At 34.2% G+C, this 11,603-nt stretch overlaps 2 protein-coding genes across 2 annotated transcripts in view; one reads left to right on the forward strand and one right to left on the reverse strand.

Moving 5' to 3' along the window:
* Positions 1-6,437, reverse strand: part of LOC135690603 (protein virilizer homolog) — a 41,468-nt gene extending 35,031 nt beyond the window's left edge. Inside the window, exons 1-6 of the mRNA XM_065208201.2 lie at positions 6,293-6,437; positions 4,886-4,992; positions 3,837-3,923; positions 2,844-2,892; positions 1,619-2,179; positions 774-869 (exon numbers count right to left, since the gene is read on the reverse strand). Coding sequence (XP_065064273.2) covers positions 774-869; positions 1,619-2,179; positions 2,844-2,892; positions 3,837-3,923; positions 4,886-4,992; positions 6,293-6,382 — 990 coding nt within the window. The 5' untranslated portion in view covers positions 6,383-6,437. The remainder of the gene's footprint in view (positions 1-773; positions 870-1,618; positions 2,180-2,843; positions 2,893-3,836; positions 3,924-4,885; positions 4,993-6,292) is intronic.
* Positions 6,438-6,440: 3 nt separating this feature from the next.
* LOC135690607 (DNA replication complex GINS protein PSF2) lies at positions 6,441-11,441 on the forward strand. Its single transcript, XM_065208205.2, has 6 exons — positions 6,441-6,535; positions 8,672-8,784; positions 9,281-9,395; positions 9,754-9,853; positions 10,317-10,443; positions 11,166-11,441. The coding sequence occupies exons 2-6, from the start codon at positions 8,695-8,697 to the stop codon at positions 11,274-11,276; spliced, it is 543 nt and encodes a 180-aa protein (XP_065064277.1). The 5' UTR covers positions 6,441-6,535; positions 8,672-8,694; the 3' UTR covers positions 11,277-11,441.
* The last annotated feature ends 162 nt before the right edge of the window (positions 11,442-11,603 follow it).

Raw genomic sequence — 11,603 nt, forward strand, 5'->3', positions numbered from 1 at the left:
ATAAATAAAAAATTCGAGTACATGGCATGCATTTCTAAATATTGATTGTAACCAAAACAAATCAATTTCTGGTAAAATATCTTCAAAAAAGCTTTCGAAAGGGAACCTTCACATCAGAAGTATTCTTGATGTAGATCTAGAAATTTAGGCATTCTAGAGGTATTCTAGTCTTTTAGGCAAGGGAAGCATCTTACTAAGCATGCATTCATATATATTCTTTATCATTAAAACAATCGAAAACACAAGAAATTTCATCATACTGTGCCATTCAGAGCAGGGGAATATTAACCTCAACTGCTCCATACTTTGAAGAAACGGTTGAAGAAACCACATCTGAAGTCGATTTTCCTAATATTTTGACATAATACAAATCAATAATGTGTGTCGATATATTTCTTCTTTAGATATCCTACAAAAGCTTTCATGTTACAAAAAGCACTGAATTGATCTTAGCAAGAGTAGACTCTTAAAGTCAGGTTCATGAAACTCAATATGTGCTTCAGCATATGGCCGCCATATTAACGGTTTAACAATATTCTATGCAATGCATCTAAGAGACGAACCTAAAATATATAGGTCTATTCACCCAGGCGGACAAGATTTTTGGATCCTAACGCTCCCCTCAAAACAGAAGCTAAAATCATCATCGTCCCTGTTTTGATTATCATTTCTCAGCCTCTTCAAAAGAGTTTGCCAACCTTTTCGAAGGAATTTTGAAAAATATGTCAAAACAAAATCGTTTGTCAAAGAATGGGTTCCCTTAAAATCGTTACCTCGTCATTAGCACCGTCGTTTGCAATGTCAATGAAATCTGAATCTTCAGGGCTTAGCGGTTCAAATAAACTGTCCAAACCAGCTTGAGGTGAGTCCTGGTAAAAAAGATCATCCCTTATATAAAAGCATTGTTAACGCAGACAAACAACATTTAGTATTTGTTATCTAGGGTACGTGAAATACTATTAAGGAAATGGATATGATACCAGACTTCCACAGGTGTAAAACATATGACTAATACGAGTTAAGGTAGTAGAGCAACAGATATTTCCTGGCCTACATCACCTTAACTGTTAACCCTCTTCATAAACTACGCACACCTTAATGGAACCCGTGTTGTTGATTTCAAAGGAATCACTGAATAGCTCTTTATCGACTAACCGTATTATACAAGACGTGGTGGATTTCTAAAAATTTATAGCGCATATAATTAAGCGGGATACAAATTCATGTCTAATTTTAACTGTAACAGCTACAATATGATAAATCGAGCTACAAAATGAATCAAAGGAAGTTTCCAAACAGCATGAATATTTGAGACAATAAACGTTTTTTCAAAAGTTTAGTAGTAGATCATATTTTAGACTGAAGAATACCAAGAGACATACATCTGAATTATATAGGTGTATTCATTATAAGCAGACAAATAAAGATTTTTTTATTCTAACAGTATTGGAAAAAGGACCAACTGTGCTCACGAGACAGAAGCTAAAATCCTTTTAGTCACTGTTTTGACCCTGATTTTCCAGGTTTTCTGGTCCGATGACCTTCCAATGAAAATCTGTACTGGTGCATTAGTGCATTCAATAAAATCTATAAACTTGAACCAATTTGGTGTACTTACCTGGGCTCGCTCGCCTCCATCTTTAGTAAACCCTTTGGATTCAGATGTTTCGCCTATTGACTTGACTGCAGATCCGCTGCCTTGCTTACGCTTATCATAACCCTTACCACGTCCTCTTTCCCCTCCATCTCTCTTGTCCTTTCTCTCTGCACCCATATCTTTGTCTCTATCCCTACCATCAAGCTGGCCATCGCGCTTATCTTTGTCCTTCTGCTCATCGCCTCTACGATTTGGCTCGCTCTTATCTTTCTGGTCACCATGTTTCTGATCGTAATAGCCTCTTGTGTCTCTTGGTACACTGTAATCTGACTTTCCAGCACTAATTCCAATGGCAGCAAGCTCTCTTCTTTCACGACTAAGTTCAACTTCTCTTGATACAGCAGCAATCTGCGATGGTATTGCTGACATTGGATCCCTCTGGGTTAACCCAAACATTGAATGCTGTGGAGGAGGTGGTGGCGGCACTTGCTTGTTGTCAATGACGACTTCTGTGAATTCACCATAGAGACAGACTGTCAGTGTGGAGTACCATCCTCTGAGAAGTACCACATTTGTAGCCAGCTAAACGGGCGAAAGATGACAATGCCAGCAATAACCTCTCTTAAGTATTACTCAAACTTGTGCTATTATTAAATTTAAACACAAACAATCTTAAAAGTGATTGATTTACTGAACTTATTCCGAAGATGGTTTCATTATCTGTAATAATATAAAAGTGTCTTGAACTGAAGTCTGTAAGAGCAGTTTTGACTATCAATAAGTCTCCATGTCAAGAAAAAAAGCAAAACTATGTCACTTCATAATTAATGTTATTAATAGTGAGAAACATTGTCAATAGATTCCATTATTTTTAGGGAAATCTCGCTGAAAAATATTTTCTAAAATATCACAATTGAGAGAGGGGGGAATTCCTATGAAATGGAACATAGACATAAGTAATTTTGATAAACAAACATAATTTGGATCAATGTAACAGAACTTTCCTGTATAGCGAAATTTAATGAAACTTGCCAATTTGTAAACGAAGCATTCTTCAATGTAACGCACAAACAATAGTGCTACCTGTTTAAAAACCCCAAATGGAGTAGCTGACTTATCTAGCAAAAAAGATTTGTAGAATGAATTCTATGTCAGGCAAAAGATGAGTGCTTTGTAGACTTAATGAAGACAATATTTATTGCAATGCTAAAATAAACTAGTTCTGGCATTGTGATGGTGCACAAACCTTGGAATTGGCAACAAGGCGAAATGACTCTCCATCTTTATACTCCAATCTAAACAAGATTATGATCAAATTAAATTTATGTTTAATCTGAAATAAAAACTTATGAAAGATTTAATATCATGCAAGAATAAGTAAAGGTTAGAAAAAATTATCTCCTGATTTATCTTGCATCTTTCCAGATTAGATGTTCTCTGGGCATCTTCTACTGCTTGCAAAAATCCTTTAAAACCAAAATTAGAAAACATAGGAATAGAACATTTTCACTGAAATTCTGTTGAAAGCACTTTACCAACTGTGCCTCATTTTTGGCAATAACAAAACAAACATTGTTTGAATGCCATCAAAGTAACAAATGAAACACAAAAATTATATCCTTCACAAATACTCAAGGTTTCTTGAAACATTAGCATAATAGAACTGTCTTTCGTTTCATGCCAAGTCAAATTGAAAATTTTGCATTGGATCAATATGCCTCATTTCAAAGTTTTAGGCACATAGTTTAAGTGTATGAAACAAAGACACTGAATCTCAGGGTTTCTTATCAACGATGAAATTCAGGAACAAATCTAATAGAACGAATACTAATATTTCGCCCCGGCATAAAGGGCTTCATCAGAGTGAATAAAACGAATGAGTGAATGAATTTGAAATCTGAGAGGGTGATGCCGGAATGGTTGATGTTGAATGGTGTTAATGCAGCGCAGCAGAGAAAAATAGGATGATGGAAGTCGGGGAAGGAAGGGTGGTGAATGATGTGAGGGAATGGGGGCGGTGCTGTAGAGATGGTGTAATGGAATGATAACGACAACTGTGAATATGAATATGAAAACAATAATAATAATTGTGATAGAAATGAAAATGATGATAATGTGGATAGTAGTAATGGTTGTGATAATGATTATTGTGATAGGGGAAACATGGTGTGGGTTGTGAGTGAGACATGATAGGTGAAATTTCTTATCAAATTGATCAATTGCAAGTTCAAAAGCTTACGTTCCAAGTCTTTCAAAGACTGTTGCATTCGGTCTATTCAAATTCTTCACAAAGGTTTCAAGCTTGAATGAAGATGGCGATGTCTCCCTGCAAGTAAAACAAGTCAGAAAAAAAGTTAAAGCTTTTATCCATTCCAAACATCAAATACAGCACTAAGATTAGACCATATAAAAGCATAAACAGCCAATGGAATTTATTACTGTAATTTTGTTGTCCAATAATAAATTAATTTAAAACATTTTCAAGTATTTTGCACGATACATCATCTGCCCTTTCTTTACCTCATTCTCATGACTAAATCCATTCTTAAAACTTTAAATTCTTAGATACAATAGCTATCTATTTCAGCAAACCTTGCATTCAAACCTTGAAGGAGCAATATTTTCACTCACCTATTTTTTCATCTAAAAACCACAAAGCCTAATAAACTTTATCAAAAAATGAAAACAACTATATACCACTAAAAATATTTGCCTTTAATAAGTGCAAGACCATTTGATTCTAATATTATATGAATTACTATTAACTAAATATAGAATACCTATATAAATTTTCAACTAAACATCTTTTGTAATATGAGGCATGTAATCTCCACACAAACGCCTAAATTTCACAAGGTCTGCAAAATATCGCACATGCAAAATAAAAATTTTGCCCAGCCTAATCTCTTAGAAATTCAACAGCCCTAAATTTCGAAGATATGTTTCAAATGTTTATGAAGCTGCAGGAAGTCAAAGTTACCAAATTTAAAGGAAGTTTCTTCAGTTTCCAAGGTGTTAAAGTATTCCTATACAGGATATACTAACAACGTCACAAAGCAGTTACAAATTCTAAAGCTAAGTTTACATTTCCTCTCAGCCTAAAAAATCCTGAAATGCAAATAGCTTATTGGCCTGAACAGTGGATTATTTAATAAAGAATTAACCAAATCTTCTTCCATGTGAAATCATCTGGCCAGACAAGTACAATTTTTATTTTAATGAGAAATACCACACATACTTAAACCTTAAAAATATAATAAATGCAAGGGATTTAAATAAAGCACATACCCAAACTTATCTTTTATCTCTGTGTGAATTCTGCATCCATGAGGAATTACTCTTACCTCCTGGATTGCAACTGGTCTGGGAAAACCAACCAGGTCAAGATGCATTTCCTTTAAATAAAGCAATTAAAAAAAACATATAAGAATGAACATGTGTATAACATAAATTTGCGCATACTTTTAGGAGGGTGATAACATTGGTTTGATCTCAAAATAACTATCATGTATATTTTCTTACTGCGTTCATATTTCTTAATTAATAACCTTAGGATCTAACATAGTTGTGTGCACAATTGTATACTAGGGTATCAAAAGTATTGCACAACCTTGTTCAAAATGGCGGCACTTTTTGTAAACTTTTTGACAATATAAAACTTTTGCATGCATGTATTGGGTGAAATAGGTGTATTTAATACCAAATTTGGCAGGAAAAGTTTGCAAATCAACTTAGTTAGAAATGTATGAATTACGTGAAAAATATTTTTGTTTGTAAAAATGTAGACCATGCCTAAGGGGGAACAATTATCAAATGAGAGGCGAGTCGACTTTATTTTTTGAAAAATGTTGAAATGGTTAGATGCAGCCACACAACAGCTGCAGTAATGAAGGAATCAAGAATTGGGCAACCAAAAAAATTGATAGCAGCGGGGAGAGAATTTGTCTAATTTTCATCTCACTGCATTTACCTGAGCAAACAAAAACCATTTTTTACAAAGATTTATTTTCAAACAAAAGAAATTAAAGCTTTGAAATAGTCAGAGTAAAGTCCAATTTTGAACATCACTTAAAAGTTTGACTTCAAATGAAAAACGTTACAAACCATGATCCAAATGGTCTTCCAAAAACCAGAGAATCATTAATTGTAAGAGGTTTCCAGGCCTAATACGAAATTCCACAAGAATACGTTGCCCAAATATATGGGTCCATTTCAAGGAGACTTTTTGCGGTTTCAAAAGTTTGTTGCTACCCGTCAAAATATTGAAAATTTAAAACTGTTAAAAGATATTTCCTACTGTTGTCTATTAAACAAATGCTCTAAGTAGAGTGAAGTTTTGATTGGTGGTTGTTTTGCTTTCGGCCATTTGCCATTTGGCACTTAAAAACACATTAAACCAAAGTGCACACTTGCACACTTAAAATTTTGCTTGCACACCCCCGAGATCGCGTTGAAAACTGCCGTGCCGTACTCTGCAACACACCCACGTAAAGTTATTTTTCTTTCTGAAATTTTAGTACATATGATGCATTAAAAGAGTAATTAAAGTTCAATTTTACAACATTGCTGTCAAGATGAAATAAAAAAACAGTGCATGTACCTATAATTATACCAAGTTTGCAAAGCTTCATATACTAGCATAAATATAACTAAGGATCAGATAGTCAATGTCTAACAACGCAAATCGCCACTCACCTCAAGTTCTCCTGCATGTTGAAACGTATCAAAAAATAGAAGAGATGGACTGTGAAACTTGGTGTTGGCCATGGCTTCGTTTGCGACCATCTTTAAAAATAGGCCACTGAATGGATCTCCTGCGCAGCATCTCTTTAAGTCTCCTAATGAAGAAGAGGTCTCAGATTGAATGGCGGGAAATCTACCTGGGCTGTAAACACAGATATTTCTGATTGGAAAATACTATTTTGCCTGGACATAAAAGTAAGTTGCTTTTTCCTATTAACGAAAGTGTTAAAAAAAGGTCTATCGATATAAAAGTATTCGGTTTTAAACTTAAAATGCGTGTAAAATGGCTTCGATTTTCAAATAAGAAGACGGTTATCCCGATCCTTCTGAATTCAAGTTGATTTTGATGGTTGTAGAATTCTCCATGAATGAATAGCTTGTCAATGTTTGTACAAAGGTTGCTCTTCTAATGGCACAGTCTGATTCTTCTTTTCATAAAAAGTATAGTCCATTGACTGGCAGCTAATGCTAAATCTATTGTAATATCTCATTATCTTATTGTAATATTTTTATAGAGCAATAATTCGATTTAATTAATATACAAGTTCAATCTCATTTACAATCAGCAGTACGACAAATCACCATAGCACGGTTTTTTTTCGCAGTTTCCAATCTCTGAAAAAATATTGTAAATTTCTGAATACACTTCAGCAAATATAAATTTTGTTTTATAAGATTGCATTTGGCTCAAAAACTCAAGTGAGCTATTAAGCAAAATGCAATTTCAATTGAACATCAAATTATAAGTCATCCAAATTGAATTAGGTTATACAACAGTACTTAATCCAGGCCTGGCCGTTTGTATTTTTATAGGTGAGCTGTGAATCGCTCCCCTCATTTGCTGAGGCGAGCTAAATCAGTAACATAGAATGTACTTTAAAGACAATCGACAGATGACTTAATAAGCCCCTTTAGTATCTGTCGGTTGCCTTAATGTAATAGCCTCAGTCAAGAGTGTGCTGTTTTACTTCTTTCAATTTGTATTTGCTTTAACCGTGACTTAGGCACCCCCTTTACTTGAAGTATTTAAAAGAACAGACTCTTTCAGTTTCATGTAAAGCTGGCACAACACAAAAACAACAATTCTCTTGCAAAACAATCTTTTTATTGTACAGAATTTGAAAATGGCTTTGAAAAAAAAATGTTTAAAACAAGCTGAAGTTATACGCCTAGCACTCTTCAGATAATAAAACGTCAAAACATAGATGGAAAACTCTACGCTAAAATATCCAGTTTTGGATCGAAATAGGCCAATCAGAAAACGCGAGCACATGACTGTTGAGGTTGTCCAATCAGTGCCGCTTTCCTATTGAAAATGTTACCAACGGAGTCCTAAGATGAAAACGAACTCACTTATGTCTACACAAAAGCGGTTGGTCATGTTTATATAGTAGATAAATTCACAAACTGCTGGATAGAACGAAGATCAGGCTTTGCCAATAATGCCAAACATGTTGCCGTTATAGTTTTCACCCAATCTGGGTTTTTCAGTAAATGCCACTGGATAGTGGAATTCCATGTTTTTGTTGTCGTTTTTGATCTGCAAGACAGAGTACCTTGTTCTCTTTGAGGGATAGTTTTGTTTCTATTGCTGGAAGGGACCTGCTGTCTTATTATATCCCCAATCTACAATTCCTACCAATTTCTTCGACTTTCCTTCCAAAAATATTCCTGTTTTCTTAAGATTGAAAGGTTCTAATCGCTACAAACGTACCTTTCGGTTAACTATCCTTTTCCAAATAGATTGAAGTTTATGTCTATCATAACAAAAACCGCCCAAAAAGCAAAAAGTTGATTGCAAAAAATGCAATGACGGGAGAAATCGCTGCTACAAAAAAAAACCAATTAACCCTTGTGCGTTTTCATAATTCTCTGAATAGGAAATTTTAGGGAAGCGATTCTTCCTTCATGTTCTGTATAGGAGAGCAATTCATGTGCGAGGGGAGCGTGGAGGCGAGCGCGAGCTATCGCTCGCCTCAAACGGCCAGGCCTGTTAATCTATCTAATCTAATCTTAATGTTTATAGTACAGTCCCAATAATGGGTATTGCGTACTAGCGGTTAGTAGGTTAATCTTAATAATAGAAAAGCTATAAAATTAGAAAATAAACTGGTCAGCACTGCTGGATTGGTAAGCGTTTATACACTGAAAAACTTTGTTAATTTTGAAGTTTGGTACACCAGTTTTAATAAAAGACACTCCCTGTGATTTAGCCTAGATCCACTCCCTGTGATTTAGCCTACTTCCTGTTGTATACTTGAGAATATCTGTGGTTTTATTGAATTCATACTTAATAGTGTTGTCTGACACAGTTTTCTCTGTTTGTGATAGAATAAAGCTATAGAAAGTTGAAAATGGATGCAGCAGAGGCAGAATTTATTGCAGAAAAAGAAATAATAACAATCATTCCAAATTTTAAAGGAAGCAAGTTGTTTCTTCTTAGTGTAAGTATTAGGCCTTCTATTAGGCCTTTGTATCTCTTCTGTTCTCCAAGCTAACACGAACTTGATCACCATCTTTTTACTAACTTTTTAAACCAACTACTGCAATGTTTTTGAATCTCTCCCTCTTTGGATGATATTAATATAAAAACTAGCATTTACATCTAGATTAGTGAACTTGGTTTCTTGATTTGGAATAATTACCACATTTCCAATAAACACAGTACAATTTTTACAGCAGCATACTTGCTGAGTGAACAATGACCCTAAAATAAATTTTTAATGATTGGCCAAATTATTTTTTGAATCATATCTCAATTTTAATATGTTGTAGGAGGTGCTCAGCCCTTTTTTAGGGGTGCTGTGGCTTGCAAGGTGTTCTTGGGGGTAATCAGCCTGTTCTTGGAGAGTTCAGTCTTTTAGAAATGTTGTTTGTTGCCTTTGCTATGAATCTTTTTGCATAAACTACATTGTGAGTTTCGTCTCTTGTCTCTCCAAGTGTGATATAGGACCATTCAAACCTGGCATACCAACAAATGTACCTGTTTGGGTAGCAATGAATTTAAAGCAAAGACAAAAGTGCAGGCTTTCTCCTCCAGATTGGTTAAGTGTTGGTATGTCATTCATTTTCAAATCTCTAGCTTTTTCATCAATCTTTAATTGGATTAACGATAATGCCTTTTTTTAATCATCAATGTTTTTGGTTTTGTTACAGGCCAGTTTATTTCTTTGTTTCCGGAACATGCATACACATTCATTATCCTGAGAAACAGAATGATTTGTACTAACAATTTTTAGATTTTCCAAGCCTTCTAATTTTAGATGAGTTATTCCCATTTTCTATCTCTCACTAATGCCTGAATAACAATTTTTGTGAGCCCCTTAAAGAAGGTGCCTGGCCATTGCATTGTGCAAAGAAGCTTCTTTTTTACTGTTATTTATCATTTATTTATTACATACTTTTACAATTAGAGCGATTATCAGAATTTAAAGATGAGGAAAGTGTGTCAGATGTTTTCATAAAGCCTCCCTGTTCTTGTTATATGGAATTGGCGTCCATGCTCTTAGGCAGGTAATTTGGGAAAATTATTTAAATTTTCTGCTAATTTATCTATTCTGGAGTTATTTCTTCTGGGTTCTGTCACAATACACTATTTCTGGAAAAGCAGTTTCATTTCCAGGCCATTATCAGTGTTTGATAATGATTTTCTTGTTGGTTTTTTCATGTAGTGATTGTAAATTCAAGGGTAGCAACTAGAAAATAGCTAGTTTTTGAATATCACTCTTATTCTGGGAATGAGTATTTTAAATTTTCCCTAAAGACAGAACTATTCTGGCAATGATGTTTTCTCCACTTCTTGATAGCCAAACTTGATAGCTTCCTTAAGTTGGTATTGATTCCTTAATTTTAAACATCATAGATTGTGTTCTTTCTTGCATATCCATAATATGCTGTCTTTGTGAAGATTTTAAGTTTGGTTATCATGAATTATAATAAAATCATTAACTAAAAATTATATTATGTAATTTTAAAGTTGTTCAGATGACATCCCACAAGCTGATACTGTAAAAACACTTATAAAAGATGTTTGGGACATTCGAACTGCCAAACTGAGGAAATCAATAGATCAAATGATTTCAAAGCAAGAAAGACATGCACAGGTTTGTATAATCTTATATAAAAATGTAAATATGTAGGTGCGAGGATGGCTCAGTTGCTAGAGGCCCTGACTACAGACCTAAGGGTCTGTGGTTCGAGTCCCTGGCATAGCCAAACTTTCACCCAGAGCAAGGAGAGTCGCTAGCTCTCTGTAATTCCAGGCGTAGGAATCACGAGGTGTGGTCACATCGAGAGGAAGGACCAGGACACTGTTCGATAAGCATAAGCTTCTCAGTGTTCTAAAAAACTACCTTCGGATGCTAGGTAGAAACAAATACAAATACAAATACAAATCATTATATATTTTATTCATCTTATCTGTATGTTACAGAGTACTGTTGCTGGAATTTCTGTGCTTATAAGTTTCTTTCAAGCGAATAGACTTCTGCATCAAGATTCTCAATACATGCATCTTGTTATGTTGCTTTCAAGGCACCTAGCTTTTTATAATTGATAATCTAACTCACAATTTATCCCGATATCTTAGATCATTTTGTAGACTTTAATTTTATTTAATGAAAGTTCCAATAATAAAGTAATTAAGTAAGTTTTTGATAACATGAAATTTGAAGATGGCATGAAAAAATGGCAAGTAAGCTTTCATTATTAATCACAACACCCACCCCATGAGTTCACATGCATGAGTTGAAGTTAAATACATCATCAGCTCATTAGCTTAGGTAATTCACTTCAAGCTTTTGCATTATTGTTGATTCCTTTGTAGATTGACAACTTGACAATCATGGAGATCAATACAATTAGGAGTATACTAACAAATGCATTAGATCACATGCATAATCTTCGCTGCTATGTTGCTCAGCTACCTGATACCTGATATGCATGACAGCAAAATTTTCACAACATTGATGCCATGAAAAGGATAATGCCAAGGCACTAGAAATGTATTTTCCATGTACATTGATTACATGTTTTAGCTATTATCAGTCTTAAATTTTGTGTAAATATGATCAACATTTTGTTTTTATGGCCTCAACTCTTCAAATACTTACAATAGTCTTAATTCTTTTGTGTTTAGAACATTATCAAATGATATTGAACATTATCAAATGATATTGGTTAACTATTTTAGTCTGTTTAGAAATTGTATTCAATTTACATTACATCAAAACATATTTGAAGATTATTTTAGAAATTATGACAA

Source organism: Rhopilema esculentum, chromosome 4, assembly GCF_057945365.1.
Source record: "Rhopilema esculentum isolate cy_ngs chromosome 4, ASM5794536v1, whole genome shotgun sequence".
NCBI lineage: Eukaryota > Metazoa > Cnidaria > Scyphozoa > Rhizostomeae > Rhizostomatidae > Rhopilema > Rhopilema esculentum.

Coding starts and splice junctions, on each gene's coding strand:
- LOC135690607 (XM_065208205.2), top strand. CDS start 8,695: ATGGATGCAGCAGAGGCAGAATTTATTGCAGAAAAAGAAATAATAACA. Junction 9,396..9,753: donor TCCAGATTGGTTAAGTGTTG/GTATGTCATTCA, acceptor TTTTACAATTAG/AGCGATTATCAGAATTTAAA. Junction 10,444..11,165: donor AGCAAGAAAGACATGCACAG/GTTTGTATAATC, acceptor ATTCCTTTGTAG/ATTGACAACTTGACAATCAT.